The 22487-nt window shown below is 41.7% G+C and overlaps 2 protein-coding genes across 2 annotated transcripts; one reads left to right on the top strand and one right to left on the bottom strand.

The window, feature by feature from the left end:
- Positions 1-2107: 2107 nt before the first annotated feature.
- osgin2 (oxidative stress induced growth inhibitor family member 2) lies at positions 2108-7400 on the top strand. The gene is made up of 6 exons (XM_034127986.1): positions 2108-2208; positions 4535-4627; positions 4752-4888; positions 4976-5167; positions 5267-5358; positions 5450-7400. Exons 2-6 carry the CDS (start codon positions 4561-4563, stop codon positions 6621-6623), a joined length of 1662 nt encoding a protein of 553 aa, XP_033983877.1. The 5' UTR covers positions 2108-2208; positions 4535-4560; the 3' UTR covers positions 6624-7400.
- Positions 7401-8725: 1325 nt separating this feature from the next.
- Positions 8726-22462, bottom strand: nbn (nibrin). Its single transcript, XM_034127985.1, has 17 exons — positions 22290-22462; positions 21170-21291; positions 16823-16950; positions 16318-16477; positions 16125-16228; positions 15898-16015; positions 14626-14816; positions 14395-14495; positions 14166-14298; positions 12951-13153; positions 12666-12840; positions 11876-12536; positions 11711-11788; positions 11338-11478; positions 10696-10812; positions 10563-10612; positions 8726-9054 (listed from the first exon to the last, which is right to left on the bottom strand). Exons 1-17 carry the CDS (start codon positions 22318-22320, stop codon positions 9021-9023), a joined length of 2547 nt encoding a protein of 848 aa, XP_033983876.1. The 5' UTR covers positions 22321-22462; the 3' UTR covers positions 8726-9020.
- Between the last annotated feature and the right edge of the window lie 25 nt (positions 22463-22487).

Genomic DNA, 22487 nt, shown 5'->3' with positions numbered 1-22487 from the left:
ATTTACCACAACAACCCTTTACCTAATATTTTGAATCTATTGTTGTATAGAAGTTGCACATGTCATCTGCTTTTTTTAAATAAGCTACCAGCCATATAATAATAGTGCTATTTAGGCGTTGTGAAATGTCTATAAGGATTAAAGGTAGGCGGTTTTGTCAGGAGGAAAACTGAGGGTGGTTTCCTCTCTATACAGTCCAAATGTAGCCTACATGTTTAAGTATATGGATAATGTTTAATTGGTTATAGGCTTATTCTGAGAAAAGCAAAATCACTAAGATGCTGTCCAACAATTTCATATTATGGGATTTAAAACATATATCAACCCTTTAAATTATTGTCAAAAACAACCTTGTCCTGAGCAGTGGCCGTATCTCATTTCTGGGATTTCCCCTCCTTGACTCCTATCCTCGTGTCTTAGTCCGGCCCACAGGAGATGCGAGCGGAGGAGCCGAGGAGGGGAGCCAAGGAGAGAGGAGGGGAAGCAGCAGGCGGTTAGAGAAATGAGAACTCCTCTCCTCTGAACAGTCATTTTAAAGAGACGTCCATTAATGATGACAGGAGGCACAGCCCTCTGTCTGATGGACAGATGTGTTCATGATGACTTATATATTTACTCTGAATTCATTCACAGTGCGGTATAATGAGACAATAACAGGCTACAGATGCGGACACACACACACACACACACACACACACACACACACACACACACACACACACACACACACACACACACACATATATATATTTATATAAATATATACAATTTCAGAATCAAACAAGTATGAGAGCACTCTCATAATAACGTAACACTATCAGAGACTGGATATACAGAGGATTCGAGGAGTCGAGGAGGGGAAATCCCAGAAATTAGATACGGCCACTGTTGATGACCCTGTTTGTATTTTTACAGACTTGACCTTTCGCCGTCTAGTCAAGGTCAAGTCAGTCAACTTATTGTCAATCTTTCAGTTTTTGTGTTCAGATATACAGTGATATATGTTTGCATAATACAGCTCTGTTTGCAGTGTTGTAAAGTAACTAAGTAGGCTACATTTACTCAAATACTGTACTTAAGTACAATGCTGAGTATTAAAATGTGTTGCTACTTTGTACTGCTACTCCACTTTATCTGATTTATTTAAGACCTTTAGTTACTTTGCAGATTTGGATTAATGTTCGGAAATATAAAAACACTTAAATAAGACTTTAGTTACATCTGATGTAAAATTCACATATCCTGTTGTCAAAGATATTACATTTAGCTGCACCTTGCAGCTTTGATCAACACTTGAATGCATCAATAATTATAATCAAAACATAATATATATTATAGTACAATGGGCCAATCTGCATAATGAGTACTTTAACTTGAGGTATTTTAAGTACATTTTGATGGTAATACTTTTTTACTTTTACTTGAGCAACATTTGGTATGCATGACTTTTACTTGTAACAGAGTATTCTCTCTGGTATGCCTACTTCTATTTTAACTTTAGATCCAGATTACCTCTGCTGTTGTAATATGCAACCACCTGATTTTAAATGTATCTTGAGATCACAGCTTCCCTTGAAGGACCTCTCAGTGAGCAGCATGTCGGCGGCGCTGTGAGGATGAGGAGGCTGAGAGATGCTCTGATCTTCCGGAGCTCTTCTTCTCCGTGAACGCGCATGCCTGCCGGTGCAGTGAGATGCGCATGTGACGACAAAAGACCCGGCTTCTCTCTCACACACACACACACACACACACACACACACACACACACACACACACACACACACACACACACACACACACACACACACACACACACACACACACACACACACACACACACACACACACACACACACACACACACACACACACACACACACACACACACACTGCCGTCAAGCCCCACAGAAAATAACCCTCTCAGGCGAAGTTAACAGGCTGGCCAGACCTGAATAAACCAGGTCTGCTCGGATATAACTGCACCGAGGTAAGTAGCCTATGTGTGTATGTCGTGTGTCTCTTTGCATGTGTGTGTGTGTGTGTGTGTGTTTGTGTGATGACGAGAGAGGTTGGCTTATTATCTCATGCAGAAGCCCGGACAGTCGGATAGGTCCTCCCACCGGTGTCTGGCTATTTATACGGTTAGAACCGCAGCCGTGGGTCGTGATAACAGGACGCGGCTTGGACACAGAGATTCATCACAACGCGGTAAGAGGTGCTGTTCTTGGCCGAGTGTTGCCGGTGCCGGTGTGTGTTTGACCTAAATTATGCAATGACCGTGACATAGACGCTAGTCGCATGTGCCTTATTGGATGCATGCTGCAAGGACCGCTGCTCGGAGTCAGGAGTGTGTGGTGGGTGTGTAGTGGTGGGAGGCTTGAGCCCATGAGGATGATGTGGTAACAGACTGCAACATCATCCAGGTCCTCCACCAGCTTGTGCTGCAATAACATCCCCACATGTACTCATCTATGTATGCAACCTTGTTCTGGTTTCAAGTTGAAGGCCTGCACAAATTAAACGCACCTTTAAAACAGAACCTGCATTAAATCAGAAATAAAGAGCAATCCTGATTTATTTATTTTTGTTAAATAATTAACGGCAAATAAACTAATAATTGTTACTCTTTTGACGACATTTGACGTTAAAAGTGTAACATTTGGCCAAAGTTTCATTGTTTTCATTTGTTTTCCAGAGCCCACAATACTGAGTAGCCTATGCGAGTTCTAGAAAAGTATGGCCCTTCCTCTCATGCTGTACAACACGCACATGTAGGCACATGAATGGGCAGGGATCCAGTACAACAAACCAAAAACAAGCAGCAAACATTAAAATCAACATTTCTTATCATTTCCTATTTTAGTTGTGCATGTATTGTGTTATCCTTTCAGGTAAAGGACTGGTTTGGATGATTGGCACTGTAACGTTGCTATTAAAGGAGTTAAATTAAATTAAAGAAACACAGTGAATAAAGAACACAGACTTTTGCTCATTATTTACTCATGCATTTGGCAGCATAATGTCAAAAATATTTAAATTTCCTTGAGAAAAACATTTACAGCAAAGTTGTTGCATCATATATTTACATCCGGCAGAGACTACATACTGTAATTTAATCCCACTGTTCATTTGCTTTTTAAGACAGGAGATGCAATTAAAAGCCTACAAAATAAGCTAGTTATTGGTCCTTTAGGTTGGTATTTTTTTCATTTTACCAAACTGTTCCCTTCTGTTAATTGGTGGAAAATCTTGTTAAATGACAGTCTAATCTTGAATTTGAATACATTCATGTGGATGAGATGCACTGATTTAAAGGTGTGCACAGTGAAAGTTTCAGCAAAAAAAAAAACTGTTATGACTGTTTGTCAAATTGACCAGTGGCATGGAAATACCAGTATCAGCCTGCCAGCTGGGGGCACGGCCTTTTCCAAACAGGGCATGCAATTTGTGGAATCCAAGTGCTTTCAATGAAAAGGGTAAACAAGCCAGTGACCAGACAACAGGTTACAGACAGGTCAGACAGGGGGGATAGGGGGGTGTGCAGCAGGGATGGAGACAAGGGAGTTTTACCAGAAGTTAGCCATAGTTTTGGGTTGTAAGACAAAGGTGTTGTGGCCAGTAAGTAACAAAGTAAGTAAGACAAAGGTGTTGTGGCCAGTAAGTAACAAAGTAAGTAAGACAAAGGTGTTGTGAGTAGTGTTTTGGTTAGGGTTAGGGTTAAGTACAAAACTGGGGCGATAGGCACTGTTTGCTGTGTCTGGTGGGAATGTTTTGGCGGGAGTGAGTGTGGTGGTGTTGGTAGTGGTATGAGAGGAGGAGGAGTTCTGTCAGCATGCCAACACCACATTCTCACCCTGCTGCTGTTGAAAGGGCCGGTAAAGACATAAACAGGTCCAGTGGGATTAGGGCCTACTCGAGGAGTGATCATGGGGGATTTGCTGCCCGGCGGGCACACAATGGCACTGTCGTGTAACACACAAACACACACTGCACATGCTCAACTGCAAAGTTTAACAACAGACCCAAGCCTACATAAATCTGATTTGAACTCCCCTTTGTTTGGGAAGCCGCACCAGGGTTAACAGACTAGCCGTGCCGCAGGCCATGTTTGATATGACAGGGGGTGGGTTGACGTTGGTTGGACGGCAAAGAGAAAAGCTTGGGGCACGCTTTGTTGTGGCGGGGTGTTTCCACGTGTGTGAAGTCCCAGACAGACAGGGAGAGCTAGACTGTGTGTGAAAGCAGAATAACAGGATGAACAACAGTTTTTCCCCCATTCAGTGTGTGGGCACGAGTCAGCTGATGATAGTTGATGCCGACAGGATCTAAGCTAACACGAGACAACAACAACATAGGCAGACACAAAGACTGCAAGCCGGTTTGAACCTGTTCAAATAATGAGACTCAGGATAGATGCTTGGATGCATTGGGGGGACAAAGCACAAACGGGTCTCCGCTTTTAGTAGAGTACCGAATGGACATTTACAGAAATATTTATAGAACTTTCTTCTAATTTCTATCGTTCCTTTCTCAGTGCCGGCTCTGGCCCAGGCTGCAGCCATGCCTCTTCTGGAAGAGACCACTCTGCCACAAGAGCACCCACCCACTGTCCCTGTGGTCATTATAGGTAAACGTTTTGCACTTACCACCTGACCTTAAGTTGTTTGAATTCTTTCTCATTCTAATGTGTGTGATGCAATGCTTTGTGCTCTTTTGTGGTGCTTAACCAAATGTTTCCAATCTGTTTTTAGGCAATGGCCCATCTGGTATTTGTCTGTCCTACCTGCTGAGTGGACATAAGCCGTACCTTGATACAGCAACAGTTCACCCAAACCCGATACTATACAGGAAACTACAGGAGTCCAAGCAACTATCCATCACTGAACAGGCAAGAACATCTATGCATTTCTTGCACATGTACACATGATCACAGTCACTCTTACATGTCATGAAATTGACATTTTTGTTGTTGCAGGATCTGGAATATTTGAGCGAAGGTCTCGAGGGGAGGTCAAGGAACCCGGTGGCTGTGCTTTTTGACACACTTCTGCATCCCAATGCTGACTTTGGCTACGAGTTTCCCCCAGTCCTTCAGTGGAAGAGGGACAAGCAGCAACACGTCCCACATCTTGTTCTGGGGAGGGCAACGCCTGGAGGTGCTTGGCATGTAAGTTTCAGGTTCAGTCTACAACACCATTTAACTATCTATATTTTCTGTCAATGCTTTTGTTTTTGTCCGTCTCTGACCCTTCTCTTCTTTAACCAGGCAATGGAAGGCTCAATGCTGACTATTAGTCTTGGCATCTGGATGGAGCTTCCTGGGGTTAACTATAGGGACTTGACTAACGGGAAACACAGGTACTGAGAAAGGTTGATAGCAAAGACATGACTAAAGTCTCGGCGTCATTCTGTGCCACCTCTTACCTCATTGTCTTTCTCTTCTCTCTAGAGATGTAACCAGTGACAGAGCCACCCCAGAGGAGATCTCGTCCTATTACCGTAACTATGTGAAGCTTAAGGGCCTCCAAAATAATTTTGTTGACAACACCTACGTGACCTCTGTTCAGAAACTCTGCCGGGAGCAGGAGGGGGAAGGTCTGGAAAATAGGCACTCTGATCAAGGAGATGGAGGGGTGGGAGATGGTGGGAATCAAGGCTTTGAGGGTAATGGGGTTGACAAGGGAGGAGGGGGGACTCTTTGGGAAGTAAGGGGTTACCAGCAGGTGCAGAGCGACACTCATGTCCCCTTCTCTCTGTTTGCTGAAAATATCGTTTTGGCCACCGGTGCGTCCGATTCTCCGGTTCACTTAGGCGCAGAGGGGGAGGACCTTCCATTTGTATTCCACAGCATCTCAGACCTGGGTTTGGCCATAAGCCGGAGAAAACTGGATATGAACTCTGATCCAGTTTTAATCGTAGGTGCCGGTTTGAGTGCTGCAGATGCAGTTCTTTGCGCTTGTGGCAGCAACATTAGAGTGCTGCATGTCTTTCGTAAGAGCGTGGACAACCCAGACCTCATCTTCAAACAGCTGCCCAAGACCCTGTACCCTGAGTACCACAAAGTCTACAACATGATGTCCTCTCAGACCTACACTAACGTGGCTCCCTCCTCTGCTTCAGACAGACCCCAGGCAGTTAGTATTGCCTCCTCAGTATGTGCCAAGATGTGCCCAAAGCCTCAGTTTGCCGCAGGTAACATGGCTGGTACTGCAAGTGTCAGCCTGTTTCCTGTCTACACAAGTTTCCCTGAACACTGCGTGGTGTCCTTCCAGTCTGACATGACGTGTTTGCTGCAGGGGAACGACTCCCTCAAGGCATTCAAGATCTCCATGGTCCTAGTGCTGATTGGGACCAACCCAAACTTGTTTTTCTTGAAGGGGAACGGCCAGTACCTAGGTCAGGATCCAACAAAACCCATCTCCTGCACACAGAACCCCATTGATGTTCACCCCTACACTTATGAGTGTGCCAATGAACCAGGTCTCTTTGCCATGGGCCCGCTGGTGGGAGACAACTTTGTTCGCTTTTTGAAGGGTGGCGCTTTAGGCATCGCCTCGTGTCTTCTAAAGAGACTCAAGAAGAAAGAGAAGCTCATCAGCAACGGAGGGAATAACTTCATTTGAAACAGAATGGAGAAAAGAGCGGTACCCGTTGGTCCCATAGAACAGAATAAAAGCGCCCATACCAGCTGAAGCAGAAAACAAACATTTTTATGTTTAAATCATTTAGGCAGTTTTTTCATCAAAGCTAAGGAATTTGTACAACTTTCTGAGACCAAAAAGACAATGGATGTACAATAATTAGTTTCTAAAGAAACAAAACTTTTAAGAGTCTTGTCTGACTTCATCAGAAGTCCCCATAAGTCCATGTGCCAAGGTTTTTTCAGTCAATCTGTAACCTCACAACTAAATGGGACCTTTATTTTCATCAGGGTTATTTATTTGTTCACCACGTGTCTTTCAATTCATTTATTAACAATAGTTGTGTTTCTGCCATATCACACTTTAAGTCTTATTTTAGCTTTATATGCTCCAAAATAGAGGCCACTGCGCTCATTTGCCATGTAACTTATGGCTTATAGTTAACAACCTGGAGTGCTGAGTTTTTTGCAATTGTAAACGCACAAAAAATCTATCTCAGAACTAAGCAATCTCAATGTTCCTGATTATTCTGAGCCATTAACTTCAGGATTCTTTGTTAGGGTGCTATTGTAGGTAGTTGGAGCCATATACCTGAAAAGTTAGAAAAGTTGAATAAAAATGAAATGATGCTTAAGTGCTACTTTCTATGCAAACAATTCACTTGCAGATCTGAATGTATTCTTGGGCCATTTACATAATGACTAGAATATAGTTAAAAAACAAATCAGACTTCTTCCAATACATATTTCTAAGACACAATGCAGGTCATTTCCAAAATCACATGATGGATTTAAGAAGGAAGACTTGTAGTGTTAATTGATATATTACAATTATTTTGGCTTTGGTTTATTGATATTGCCCAACTCTATGAGTGACTACATGTGTGTAAATAAAAAAAATCTTCTTCCATTTTTCTAAGTGAGCTTCACAGCAAGCAGCCATGTTTTGTTTTGAGCAGTTTTTGTTTTTAGAGGTTATGAGCAGAGACAGTGGCAATCTATTCTTTATTCACAGCTTTTTATTTTCTTTAAATCATTTGAATAGTGTTTGCAAAAGTGTGATGCCCTATTGAACACATATTTTTATGTGTGAGTGTGATGGTCATGCTCATGGTTTGTTTGTTTTGATGTGACAATTTTAATTTTTGGTCAACCCCCTTTAATTCAAAATGTTAGTCAGAGTCAGTGTTGGGGGGTTGATGCATTACTAATATACACGTTGCTGTAGTCACATTACTTTTTTCACTAACAAAGTTAATATTTTAACACATTACGGAAAACGCTTTGGTAATCATATAACAGTTAACTAATGAACATGTTACTTATGTTAAAAATTGCATTTTATTCCTTAATGCTTTATCACTGACTATTGTTTTGATACGAATATAAAATGTATGCATGCAGGCATGAACGATTGCCTAGCAGCAGCTGCGCTGAGCAGAATACAGACCTGTGCTGTAAGGACAGGCGTAGGACGAGGACATCATAGGACAGCGGGGACAGGGTGACTAAAAGTGGAATTAACTCTTATTACTGTTATTAAATATATCAATGTTAGACAGTACTCTCCAAAAGCAATATTCTCGCTTAATAAAGATTAATGCCCCAAGCAGTGTGTGTGTGTAACCAAATAATTAACATTTAAATGCAGATTTGTAAGAATCTTAGAAAGCAGGAAAAGTTGCTCTATTAACCAAGTAATTAGTAGATGATCCTATAGTAATTTGGGGTGAATAACTGTTTTAAGGCCAGCTTCCTTCTTCCTTTTGGCACTGTGATGCCCATTTCCTTGCTGCAGTAAAATAAAGTAAATTCTCAACTCATATGTGGCACTTGCCTTGAATATGAATAGACAGGTGGGCTTTGACTATCTGCACAGAAAGGCCTATAATTGTTTTTGGCATGAAGTGGAGTCACCTGCACAGTTTTCAGATCTGTAAAAATGCCTGCAGGCTCATCGGAGATCTTTAAGGAACAGCAACTTGAATCCATAATAAGTTTCTAGTTTAGCTAAAACTAAGGGATAGCTGCTTTCAACATGTAGAGTTGTAATGCTCTCTTGTACAAATAAAGAGTTTTTAATGTTTTGTAAATCGCATTTTTTATTATTGACAAATAAAACTTTGAGAAAAAGATTCTCTGAACATGACTCTTTTGTTACATTTCTCTCTGTCGGCTGTTTAATTAGTGACATACAATACCAAACATTGGCAAACATTTCTGATCCATTTGATCAGTTCTGAAGCAGTTATAGTTGAAACACACAAATCAAGAATGAACTATTGAATTATTTTTGTATTTTTTCATATGGTATTGCTGGAGTTGGACATACTTCCTGTGCCCTTTAAATGCCCTCTGGAGGACATTAAGATGGAACAGCTCATCTTCTCCTGCTTAGTTTGGTGGGGTTGTACCTAAAACACACAGAAATATTTGATCTCACAGGTCTGTCCATTTGAAGATGGGCTTTTAACATCACATTCACGTCATGGATCATTCCTCAATGTCCTTAGAGGCATTTTGAACAAACAATAAAAACAGCCCAAATTAAGCGCTGTAAAACGAGGACAGTGTTTGAACAGTTTAAAGCAAACAGGCTTCCTATAAACCGTGTCTGGAACATTTGTTTCATCCTACCCAAAAAATACCGGATTGTTTTCTTAGCAGCAAAGTCTGGCTATGCATGACTGACTGAGCAGTGATCAAACAGATCAGCTTTGACACACACAAAAAATAAATCTCAGACTGTCTCTTTTTTGCTTAGTCAAAGAAAACACGGCAGCAGCAGCTTTCATCATCTCTGTTACCCGGGCAACCGCTGTGACGATAAAGTAACTCAGCTCTGATTGGTTAAGCTGAAGCTACAGTGGTCCTATAATTCTCAGTTAATGCTATAATGAATAATGTCTGCACCTGATTATAATGACTGAGGTTGTACAGACAGAATCTTCATTTCAGTGGATTTTTACCACTTTGACTATCATGGTGACAAAGTGTAGGAGCAGGCACGACTAGTACAGGACACGATGTGCATTAAGGGTTTTGGCCAAACTTCAATGTCCGAGAGCAACAGACTAATAAGTCAACAGGGAAATATTGTAGCTCCTATGAGTTCTAAATCAGAAAGGATGCTACAGATGAACAAACTGAAGATGAAACATTTACACCTGCCTGGTCAAACAATAAACACAAAACAAAGTACAATTAAACACAGGAATTGAACAAAGAAAATAATGTTAACGGTTGATATACCAACCAGTAGCTGTCTGTGCACTAAAAAACATCTGGTGCTAATACACAGCCCTGGCTCTGTAAATGGCAAACAGAGAAAGTGGATTGGACGGATATTTCTTACGTAAGGCTTCTATTGAGGTTTCTGAATGCAGGTTTGAAAGTCTGTCGTCACTTCTGGATGTGTGTGGCAAGCAGGGGGGAGAAGGTGGACTAGTGCGATGCATTTCATTCACAGATATTAATTTGGTAAGAAGATAACTTTCTTCTTTGGCTACAGAATATTGTCAGTGTAGCTGGAGGTGAAAATATGACTTATTTTAGAAGTATAACATACTTAATTAATTATATAAATATAATATTTATTAAATTTGCTACGGCATTCATTGTCTTCAAGTATTGACTCTTTGACAAGACACAGGTAAAAAAACAAGTATTTACAAGTTACAAGTATCTAAAGCATCAAGAAAATCTCTAATAACTAAACAAATAACTCAAAATCAGTATTTTACAGTTTATAACAAGCCACTGTTTAACTTTGAAATGACGTCGTAATAAAAGAAACAGAGGTAAGAACCAAAAGGTTTGGCTTTTTTTCCTCATACTCAAAACCTTACAATAATTTTTAGTAGGGATAAGTTAACAATGTATCAGTCGGTACTTTACTACAAAAAGAAATCCAGTTTCTCACCTAAAGAGGTCATCTCCAACACTCTCGTCCCGTTTGTTGTGACGCTCCTCCTGAATCAAACAAACGCTCAAATCATTAATACAAAACTCAAAGAGTTCACAGACAGATACAAGAGACTGAGTGATAATATTACCTCAACTGCATCTTTCAGCCACTCATCCAGATCGGTGTTTTTGCCCCGGTTGTGAACCAGCAGATCAGAGCCTCCGATGACGGGGCCCACTGCGCTCACTTCCCCTGCCCGGCAGATCTGTCACGTGCACACAAGAGCATTTATAATTTTAAAAAAATGGGATTCTGTACATGATGTAACCTTTGTTGGAATTTCCTTTGTTGTGCTTTGAGGGGGTGAATGAAGTAGATTTGGACCAGACGGTATGTATCTGTCATGGAGACAATGTTAGGCATACACGTCATCTCTTCAACTCACAAAAAAATAGGACGCCGGTCTCACATATAATGAACATTTTACTGAGAAAAGGAATCACTTATTTAAGTGCTTGGAAGGGAAATACATTATTGTTTCTGCCACTTGATATTTTGTTTTTTTACACCTTTTCCATGAGGACCTTTTTTCCTTTTTTGAAATTGAGAGAAATTGTCATTGTTGTCAATTCAGTAGATTATTTTTCTGTCTAATTAATGGAGGACTAAATATCTAGATAACATCTTACAGACAGAGCCTTTCTGTAGCAGTTATTCACAGCGCTGTTCCCAACTCCCCAATAGGAGTATGCTGTTTGTTTTAGTTGTGTAAGTTGCATGGTAGACAAACCTTGCGGAAACTTTTGAAGTTCTTTGCGCAGCCGTAGCTCTGCACCCTCTGTGGTTTCGTTGTGGGAACTGCGCTCACAGTCAGAGATCTAAACTCCACCAAAACCAACTTTTTGGGAAGATCTTCATCAATGTTTGACTCCTGTGAAACAGCACATTAGTGAATCAACTTCTGATTAACAGTTTTCATTCTTCCTTGAATAAATAAATGTTGAACAATATATAAGGAACCAAACCTAAAGTGACAGTAGAATGAATATCTGAGAGTTGAAGAAAATGATAGCAATACAATCAGTGATGTCTGTTTCCCTTTTGCATAAATGCATAACATATATAAACATTTGGTTCTTTTCACAGCTTTTGGCTGAACTTACTTGGACCTCCTGTTTGATTGGAGGTTTCTTAGTTTCTTCTTTTGGCTGACAAATATCTGCTTTGCGCGGCTCTATATCCTGCAGGCATAAAAAGAGTGAACAATGTAAATCAACAGCATGTCATGAAACAGTTTTAAGTCTTAGTTTCTCGAAGTAAATCCTCACCTCAATGAATAATTCCGAATCATCAGAAGGCTTTAAGTGTGCAATGGCAGATGAAGCTTGTGGAGGTTTGCTGAACTCATGACTAGGTGCCTTGTATTCAACAGGGTGAATCTGCGCTGTCTTTATAGAGACAACATGCTGCTCAGTTGTTTGGTTCTTATTGGAGCTTGACTCTTTTTGCAGGCCCACCTCTGGCCTCGGCTTGTTTCCATTTTCTTCCGGTTGGACCCGTTGCCTCTTGCTTGAAGACGAAGCCTCCACATTATTTACGCCTTGTTGTTTGGTTGAACTGCTCACTTTTGGCTGTGCTTGCTGGCCTTGATTCCCTGAGGGTTGCTCATCAAAGAAGTCCATATCTTCAGACATAAGGAACTCCAGTTCGTCCTCCTGTATCTCTGCTTCCATCTCCTTCCTCTTTCTGTTCCGCGGTTCTTCCTGTACAGTGTCTGAGACCCTCTCCGACTGAGCCCCTGACCCTCCTCCAAAGAGATCAGCTGCTGACTCCAGAGGCGTCTGGGATGTTGCTGAAGGGACTCTGTCTGAACGGGAGGATGTTTCTTTAGACGTGGATGAGGTGTTTGCTGCCTGTATGTTTATGGGTGATTCCAGTAAAGGGCGCTTTGGCTCTGACATGGCAGCAGAGAGCTCGTCCTCCAAAGGCCTTCACGAGGAAACAAAGAGAAGGGTAAGCATAGTTTCTTATATTGTTGCCGAATTCAGTTATTTGTAAATGTTCAGATCCCTACCAACATGCAGAAACACTGATATAGTCCTTTAAAAAAAAGTTTACCTTTTCTTGTTGACAGTTTGAAAGAAACTGGTCAGACTTGATTGGTTCTGTGGGGAAGCTTGTGCAGGGATCTTTTGTTTTTGAGGAGATTGCTTCTGTTGGAATGTCTTCGTGCCAACGTTGGTCCTGGGAAGGGAAGACTGGGACCAAACGGCACTACTGCCTGCACCTGAAACTGCAAAACATTGATTGATGGGTGATGGACGATCAATAGTTTATAGTAAAAAAATCCTGAAAAGCAGAAAAAGACAGACTGGTGCATCTCTAGTTTATTCATGCAGCTACCTCTAGGTTTGGACTCAGGCTTCTTCCTCTCTGAGGCAGTGTTTTCTACAGTGTTGAACGATGATCTTATTGTGTCGGCCACGATGCACTGAGTGGTGTTCAGAGCGGGTTTGGATCCACAGAGCTGACTGATGTTCTGGTTTTGCTTCCTCTCAGGAGTCTCACCTACTGACATCTGCTCTGTTCCTTTAAATACCTCTGTCCTGTTAAATAACAACAATTACACACATCAGACAGGCTTCCCAGAACAGGAAGAAGAACCAAACGTTTGGACAACTTTCACACATTATAATTAGGGCTGTCAGTCGATTAAAATATTTAATCGCAAATTAATCGCACATTTTTTATCTGTTCTAAATGTACCTTAGAGGGATATCTTTCAAGTTTTTAATACTCTTATCAACATATGAGTGGACAAATATGCTTTATATGTTTGTTTATTATCATTTGAACAATGACAAATATTCTCATGAATATTAAACACAACAACCTGAACATTACAAATATTCGCCTCAATTCAACCTGGAACCTCTCTCATACAATAATACTGTGTGTGTGTGTGTGTGTGTGTGTGTGTGTGTGTGTGTGTGTGTGTGTGTGTGTGTGTGTGTGTGTGTGTGTGTGGAGACACTGTGATGGATCTATGGAGCTATGTGCAGCTCAAGGCATGCTCGAATGGGAGCTGCCTGGACGCTGCAATCATGTTGCGCGCACTATCCGTGCTGACTGTGCTGACTTTTCGTACAATGTCCCACTGTCTGGCTACCTGCATAAAGTCAAGTGCTCGGCGCAGTTGTCGGCGAAATGTCATTGAAACAGCTCCTTATATCCGTCAGCGCAGCAAGCTAGCACCAGATGCTAACAACAACAACACGTAAGGTGTGCCTCGCTCGCGCGAGTCGCGCCACACATACACACTCCTTCCCGGTCCTCCCGATGGCCAGTCCGGGCCTGCCAGTGAGCGTGGTAGTGTGGTCTGCCACAAGCGAGTGGCAGGAGCGGGGCTGTCAGCATCAGCTTGTCGATGGTATTTTACACTCGATGCGCTCTGAAACTACGGCGGCCGAGGACAAAAAATACACATGCGTTAATCGCGTTAAAATAATTAGTGGCGTTAATTTTTTTTTGCGTTAACGCGTTATTAACGCGTTATTAACGCGTTAACTTGACAGCCCTAATTATAATAGATGTGTGTTTGCGAGTGTGTGTCAGTACCCTTGTGATGTCTCTGTGTTGACTGCATAAGCTGTGATGTTCCGAGAGGCTGCAGGCAACACAGTCTCCTCCACCGCCATGCTCTGAGACAGAGAGGCACTCGGGATTCTGGGTTGCACTTTGGGTGCCGACTCTGAAACATAAACAAAGACAGAAATAAATCAAAGAAAATGTATAACGCTAAAGAAAAAAAAAGGCAGCAATCAGTGCTTTTCTATCTAACCCCCACCTGAGTCTGGTGTCAGACAGGATGGATTGCAGTACTTCTCACACGAAGCATAGATGGCAGCCAAACCGATTTCAGACTCTGTGATGACTCGGAGGCCTTTTCTGTCAGCGAAAAAACGATAAAAGTCAGAGAGAGAGTTTTAAAGTCTTCACAAATCATCCCTTTGACAACTCAATTGCCAAATCACATACTGAAGTGCTTTTTTTCATTAAAAAACAGCTTGTGTTTTACCTTTGGACAATGTTCTTTGCAGAGTTTGCCCACTCTGCAGCAGAAGCAGGAAGCAGAGGCTGGGAGCTGCCTGAGGTCATATCCACCACACAGCAGTGAGGACTCTCCAGCAGGCTGCGGGGCAGAGAGCCTGCCTCCAGCATCTGGCTCCGGCCCCCTCCAAAACTCACAGCTGCACTCAGGCGCTTGAGCTGCAAACAACATTGAAGAGCAAAACCATGACTGTTTATCTGGACAGTGACCAGAGAGGCAGGAAAGTACTGACAGTTAATGTCTTCTGATATTTCTCCTCATGTAAGTCTGATTAAAAGCTCAATAAGCGATCAATAAATATTTTAGATATTGTAAAAGCATTTGTTCCAGAGGATATTCTTTAATGTCATGACGTCAGATTAGCCGAGGACAATTCAGATTTCAGATAGGCTCTTACCACGGATGCAAAAGCTTTACAGGTTGAAAAATTGTCTCTCTGCGCCGATCATTCCAAAATCATTTTTAATATTACCCTACATGGAATATAAATGTAGTTGAGGGAATCTTGAGTGGGTGCTATTTTTTTGTGTGGGATCATCGATACACCTGCAATACATACCGTGGTCTAGCATAAAAGTATAGGTTGTATTTAAGCACTGTGTTGTTCTCTGTTATGCTGTGAGAGGGTCCTTGTGACTTGAACATCGTCCCTTTTTAAATGACTAGGAGATAAGTGAGTGTAGGAAATGACTCACAAGCAAAATGCTGGAATTATTTGTAAATTAATTAATTACCATTAATAACAATTTACCACTTAATTGTTTGATAACAGATGTAGATGTTTCTTTTTATATTAAATGGTTGCTTATTTGCCTGCTGATGACACTATGTAAAATGGAGATACATATGAAATTATAGTGATAGTAACATTAGTTCTACATTTTATTAACTATCATCTTTTTAATTAATCTTGAAAATATCTCATCTCTTGAGTAAACATCTTTACTACAGCTCTTCACTGGAGCAGTTGGTCTCCCAGAGGATCTCCGTGCTGCTCACTGCCTGGCAACTGATGTTCAGCGGATAAACAAGATGCTGACGAGATCATGTAACTTTCCAATTATTACCGAAGCTAATGACAGAAAAAACAAGCAGGGTACGGCGGAGATAATTTCTTATAAATCTCATGTGTTTTGTTATCCTTGACTCAAGAGGATAATTGCAGAGCAATAATAACTGATCACCTGCAGCCCTGCTGTTCTGTGACCTAGAATATCACAAAGGAAAAGGTGGACGTACTTGTTTGGCACTGAGGAATATGAAGGTCTTTCCATTGAAAAGCCGTTTCCGAACTGGATTTGCTCCAAGGTTTACATCCTCTTTACTCAGGCTGGGCTCATCGATCTCAGGGATGAAACTTAAAAACAATGAACGGCACAGTTAGGGAGATAATGTTCAGTGTGGCGTCTGATAGTCAGTTAATCCTCAGTGAGCATGTGTATACATAAAGATGGCTGATTTTGTACCTCTCAGATTTAGGAGGGGGCAATTTCTGCTGAACGGCTCTGCTGAGCTCTGAGAAGAACTCCGGCTTCACGATGGGACGGCAGCACAGCAGAGCAGAGATTGTCTAAATAGGAAATCAGGAAAAACATTAAATACATAATTGGGGACAAATACACACATGTGCTATTGAGAATAAACAAGTCTGGTCCTGACCTTGATGGTGACCTTAGCAGTGGGCATGGCCAGGTGGGTGCAGTCCTGCGTCCAGGTGTTGACCAGCTTACCCCCCACAGCCACCAGGGCCTGGGAGAGCGACGTCTTGCCATCATTGTCCACACATGAGGAACACACTACGGGCTTCTGATGGTCCAAACTGCAAAGAGATTTGGAATTGAGACCTTTCTAAATGTTGAGGAAATAAAACTAAGCTTGAAAGGAATTCAAGGCTATTTCCTTCAAGTCATAGTTTTTGTCAACAACATGTATTCACACAAGAAAACAAGACATCTATTGTAGATTGAAATTGACTCAAATATTTTGAGGTTTAATTTAACTAAAACTATTCATGTGACCTTTTCAAAAGACTTTGACTAAACCTAAATCAACATTCATAGTCAAAATGAACACTAGTGCAATAAAACAAGATGAAATCAGACTTATTGATCATGGTTCTGTTATATGAAAAAATAACTAGCCTTGTCTTGTTACAGTTATTTACCTGAATTTGCTGTGAAACACCCCAAATGTAACGTTGTCTCCTGACTTCAGGTTCATTGTTGTGTTCTCCGTCACGCGCTGGCCATTCACAAATGAACCGTACTTGGAGGTGTCTTTGACAGTCAGGGTCTAAGAAAAAAAAAAATATTATAACAGCAACTCATGAAATTGTCCATCAGTCAAACAAATCATCTGGACTGTCTGTTCAATTATTCATGTCTCGACAAGAAACCCATCCTTTCAAATAAGCGTAAGCTGGAAGTGTATCTTAGGCTTGCAAAATCAATTAAAACTGTTAAGTGTAGGAAGTAATGGACAGGACTGCAGCCTGCATGCTAAACGAATGACATCCAAAAGCAGTAACCAAGACGGTTACGAAACTTCTTTAACAGATAGAGAATTACTTTTAGAAACTTTAATGGTACAACAGCTTTATGAACAAATAGAAATGCACACATCAAACATAACATACCAAGAAGGTTCTGACAAATACAGAAGAAAAAATAAATCTGAGCTAGAAATGAGTTGATAATCCCCATAAAACACAAAAAAAAGGTAGGAGCTGGTACTTTAGATAGATAGACAGATAGATAGTACTTTATTGATCCCAAATTGGGAAATTGTTGTTGTTACAGCAGCATAAAAGGCATTTTACAATAAAACAAAACTACAAAATATACAACAATAGAAAGAAAAATAAAATAAAATATAAAATATACATGTTGAAATAGAAAATATACATGCAGATATTATATATATACAAATATATATATATTCAAAATATGACATATGGAATATGGAGTATAAATATTGAACAGATTATATGAGTAAAATGTACAACGTGGTTTAATTTCTAGAGAAACTATGGAGCAGAGAGTTCTCTTCCAGCCAGAGGTGATTTATTGTACAGTGTTATTGCAGTGGGCAGGAATGTTTTTCCAGTATCTGTCCTTGTGACAGGGGAGCTGCAGCAGTCTGTTGGAGAAGGAGCTCCGCTGACTGTCCAGCTGCAGGTGGAGAGGATGGCTGGGGTTATCCATGATGGACAACAGCCTGTTCAGTGTCCTCCACTCTACCACAGGTTCAAAAGGGTCCAGCTTGATGCCGATGACTGACAGTCAGAGGTGTATAAGGTGGGGCTCCAATACTACCAACCACCACATCAGACAGCACACTGCCCAGCCGGACGTACTGTGGTCTGTCCGTGAGGTAGTTGGTAATCCAGGAGATGGTGGACGAGTTTACCCTCATAGCCTGCAGCTTGTCACTCAGTAGCCGAGGCTGGATCGTATTGAATGCGCTGGAGAAATCAAAAAAGTGATTCTCACAGTGCAACCCGATCCATCCAGGTATGAGTGAGCACGCTGCAGCAGGTAAATAATGGCATCGTCCACCCCCAGGTGAGGCTGGTAGGCAAATTGCAGAGGGTCAAGGAATGATCTCACCTGCGGTCTGAGATGGGCCAAGACCAGTCTCTCAAGCACCTTCATCACATGAGATGCGAGTGCTACAGGGCGATAGTCATTGAGCCCAGAAGGAGTCGTCTTTTTAGGGACCGGAACAACGCAGGACGTCTTCCACAGCACCGGGATGGTCTCCAGGTGCAGGCTCAGGTTGTACAGGTGTTGGAGAACAGGAGACAGCTGGCGGGCACAGGTCATCAGGATCCTGGGGCTGATACCATCAGGGCCAGCAGCCTTGCCTTGGTGGAGTTTTTCCATCCGTCTCTGGACCTGTCCTCTGCTCACAGTGAATGGGGGGGGGGGCTTGATGGCAGGGGGGATAGAGGGGGGGGGGGGGGGGGGGGGTCTGAGGCAAGATGAGCAGAGGGGGGGGGGGGGTCAGCGGCAATGTGAGCAGAGGGGGGGTGCAGAAGCCAGGCTGGGTGGTGGAGGAGAGGTGTGAAGTGGAGGTGGTGAGCAGAGGGGGGATGCTGACGCCAGGCTGAGAGAAGGAGGTGAGGTGAGAAGTGGAGGTGGAGGAGACAGCAGCGGGCGGAGAGCTAAACCTATTGAAGAAGGTGCTCAGCTCGTTGGCCCTCTCCAGGGTGCCCACAGTCAGTCTTGTCTCTCCCTTTGAAGCCAGTGATAGCCTTCATCCCAGCCCAGACATCCCTGCTATTGTTCTGCTGGAGCTTCTTCCTGTAGGAATCTCTGCCCCTCCTCAACTTGTCTCTCAGCTCATGCTGGATACTCTTCAGCAGTGATTTGTCCCCAGACTTAAGCTTCCTTTTTCTTATTTACACACTTTTAACCACATATACCTTCAAAAATAAAAACAAGACTTGCCTCAAACTTTACCTTTGTATTTTAAATGTGACGATACATACACATGAACTTTGATTGTGTTAAGTTTGATAAACATAGAGTAATACAGGAAGTATATGAATTTGGGAACCACTACTAATCACTCTTAGTTGAGCATCAGCCTGCTACATGTTGGCGAGAGTGTGTCACTTTTTCTGATGTGTGCACTATCACTCGTAAACAACAGAGCTCTGGAAAGTGTCTCTTGTTGACTAAGGCGCCGTTTACACGAGGAGAAAACTGCTTGTATCTGCATAGTTTCGCGTGCGTATAGCCCTATTATTTACACGAGGCCGATAGAAACTGACCCCACAAACGATAACGGGTCCCAAGGTGGATAGATTTGCAAACGAAACGCTCTGGGGGGTCAACCGAGTCCGTGTAATCACCTCGATACGAATATTTCCTGAAAAAATAACGATAGCCCCGCCTCTCCTGCTCACTGCTGTAGCAACTATCAAAAATAGCTGTGTTAATTAAACGCACAAGGGGTTCTTGAATGAAATAATATTATAAAAGGCAAACCAGAATTGTTAACGCCCAATATACTCCTTAAACAAAATAAACAGAGTCAGATTTCATGCATTGATCCATTATATTGACAATTTTCCAGCCAAACAACACAAACAAAATTAAACAGTCCGCTCTGCGATACACCAAACTTGTCTTTACTGCCTAATCCAGGCCATTATTGTTCATTGCTCCTGCGCCCGTCGGCGGCAAAAAGAGAAATGTTTGTAGGCAGAGGACCGGCGTGTCCCAGAGGAGCGATCTCACCCGGTGTTTGTAGAGAATATCTCTCTTTCTGAGCGCGTCCTCTCCACGGAGACGTGCTTCTTGGTCGGTCGATGCAATATCCACAGATTCGGTTTCTTTCAGTTAACTTCCCCGTTGCATTTATCCATATGCTGAGGAAATGACTATATCCCGCTGAATACCAGCAATCGCCACACACACTTCCTCCTGTCAGTAGCTACTGCTAGTGCTACTGCTACTGACCATGCTACAGATATTAGTGCAAAATCTACAGCTCCTCTACCACAACCATCAGCAACAAGTGGACATGGAGAATTACATGAACTACATGTTGCTAAATACACCGCGGGGCATGAACAGAAGGGTAGCCATGGCAACATTGCTGCGGGGCTGCTCCGGGCTGCTCTTCTTCGCTGCTTTTGGTGTATTTTGGCGGAAGTTACAGCGCCACTTACAGTCCCGGCATATGTACTACAGCGTTTCCAGCGGCCTCGTTTGAACAGACACGTTAAATGAAACAAATGCATGTGAACGGAAGACTTTTTTGAATACGCATACTGTGCATAAACGCAAACGTTCCTGTGTGAAGGAGGCCTAATGCTGCTGCTCATGTTTCCATCAGCCTTTACATCTCTCTGTCTGTAAGTGCTTACTGACATCAAAACCTCACACTGTAGATTTTTGTTTTGCAGTTGTGAGGGTATTGTGGTATTTCAACTTATCGAATGGCCCTAGACAAAAACCTGGACAGTATCAGTAAATATCTTATATATATAAAACAACCTATCAGTGCTGATACAATAACAATCATGTATGTTTAATTGTGTAAGTGTTAACACTCAGCAAAGCCTGCATGGTTTGTTTTTAACCCAGTAAATGAGTGATGGAGACCATTTCATGTTTTATTCGTAATTTTTTTGTGTATGTATGTAGAAAGCTATGTTATTTCACCACTGCAACTCTATTTTTGGTCTCTTATAAGTTAAATCAATACCAATAAGGCTGGCTTCTAGAATGAGCATGACATAAATTACATTCTTTTACTAAATACAGAATATATCAAATCTCAAAGTTTTATAAAACTGACTGATGTTACACTTGAAAGTAAGTGACACAATTGAGAATCTGTCAGTCATGCTACACCTCTGCAATAGCACCACCTTCTGTGTAGAAGTGCGACCACACTATTGTACAAATAAAATCAGACTACTCATCTACTGTTACACTGTTAGAAGGAATGAATGATATAGTCAAATTAATATTTTGGTCTTCTAATTCCCTCTCACCTGGTCAGTGGCTGTGAGATGAGCGTGAGCCCGGCTGATGGACTGGTCGTTGGGGAGGAGGATGTCACAGTTCTTGCGTCCCACGACATACTCTTTAGTGGAGAGCAGATAGTGTGTCTCACCTGCGAGTGACAGGAGGCAAGTTATGGTAAACATCCGAAACAGACAACCTAACTCTGGATTTAAAAACTCCCATGACAAGTTGTGAAAGTGCACTTTTAATGCGTGGAAATTCTCTTACAGCAGATAAGATGCAAGATACCGAAGCTCAAACTGTTCTTGATGGTTCGGTTACGACAGATTTACACATTACACAATCTGCAATGCTTCCTATTAGTTTAGGTTTTATTTTTAGCAATTATTTGCAGTGTGATATAATTATAAAGGGAAAAAAATAACCTGATCACAAAGCTTACGTTTTGGAGTAAGACAAAGCTCAGAAACATGATCAAACCAAAGAGGATTACTAAACGTAATGTTATGTAAAATGTAATGTCTGTATAAACAGAGAGGGCAGTGGTTAGGTAAGTTAATTAATGAATTTGTCATTCATTGTCAACAATTGAGTGTCCCAAAATGGTGACACTCAATTGTTTAAGCAGAAGAGACAAGAAACAAAGGAAATAATGTGAGTGACAAATAAAAAGTATTAGCAAGATTTTAGAAAATACAGGGCAACTAAGACAGACCACTACATCCAAATGGTAAGACTTGTGTTGTTATTAAAAATTACATGATATTGAACATATTCATTTTCAAATTGTGAAATTATATGTTATGATTGGCCCAGAGTTTTTTGCTGTCCTGTGCCATAAAAGCCTATGTTTAGTGCACTCAACAAAACTAATGAATCAATCTTGGCCCAATTCAATGGCATCATAAGAACATTTAAAATGCACATGTACTACATGGTTTGCATGAAAAGGAAACTCATGCACAACTTGGCACATGGCCAACCAGGATTTCATACATCTCTAAAAACATATTCACTCTCGGTCAGTTAAGAAGCTTTAGTTGTTTTTATCATAACTTTATCTACTCTGAACAGAGATATCTGAATTTAATTTAGCTGTTAGCTGTGTGTTAAGCTATCATTGTCGGCCATTACAGACAAAGTTACCTCCAGGCTCCAGGGCTGTCAGTATCCACATCTTAATGCCTTTTGTTGACTTTTCATATGTTCAAACCTGCATTAAGTCACAAGTAAGCTTATTTCAATATTTTAAGACGAGCAATCCTGCAAAAGTATCAACAAGGCGGATACCCAGCGCGCCACCGCGTGACGTACAAAAGCTGCGCCACTGCTCTCTTTTCAAAA

This window comes from Trematomus bernacchii, unplaced genomic scaffold (genome assembly GCF_902827165.1).
Source record: "Trematomus bernacchii unplaced genomic scaffold, fTreBer1.1, whole genome shotgun sequence".
NCBI lineage: Eukaryota > Metazoa > Chordata > Actinopteri > Perciformes > Nototheniidae > Trematomus > Trematomus bernacchii.
Note: the sequence above shows the minus strand (reverse complement) of the source record. Positions and strands in the feature narration are given on the sequence as shown.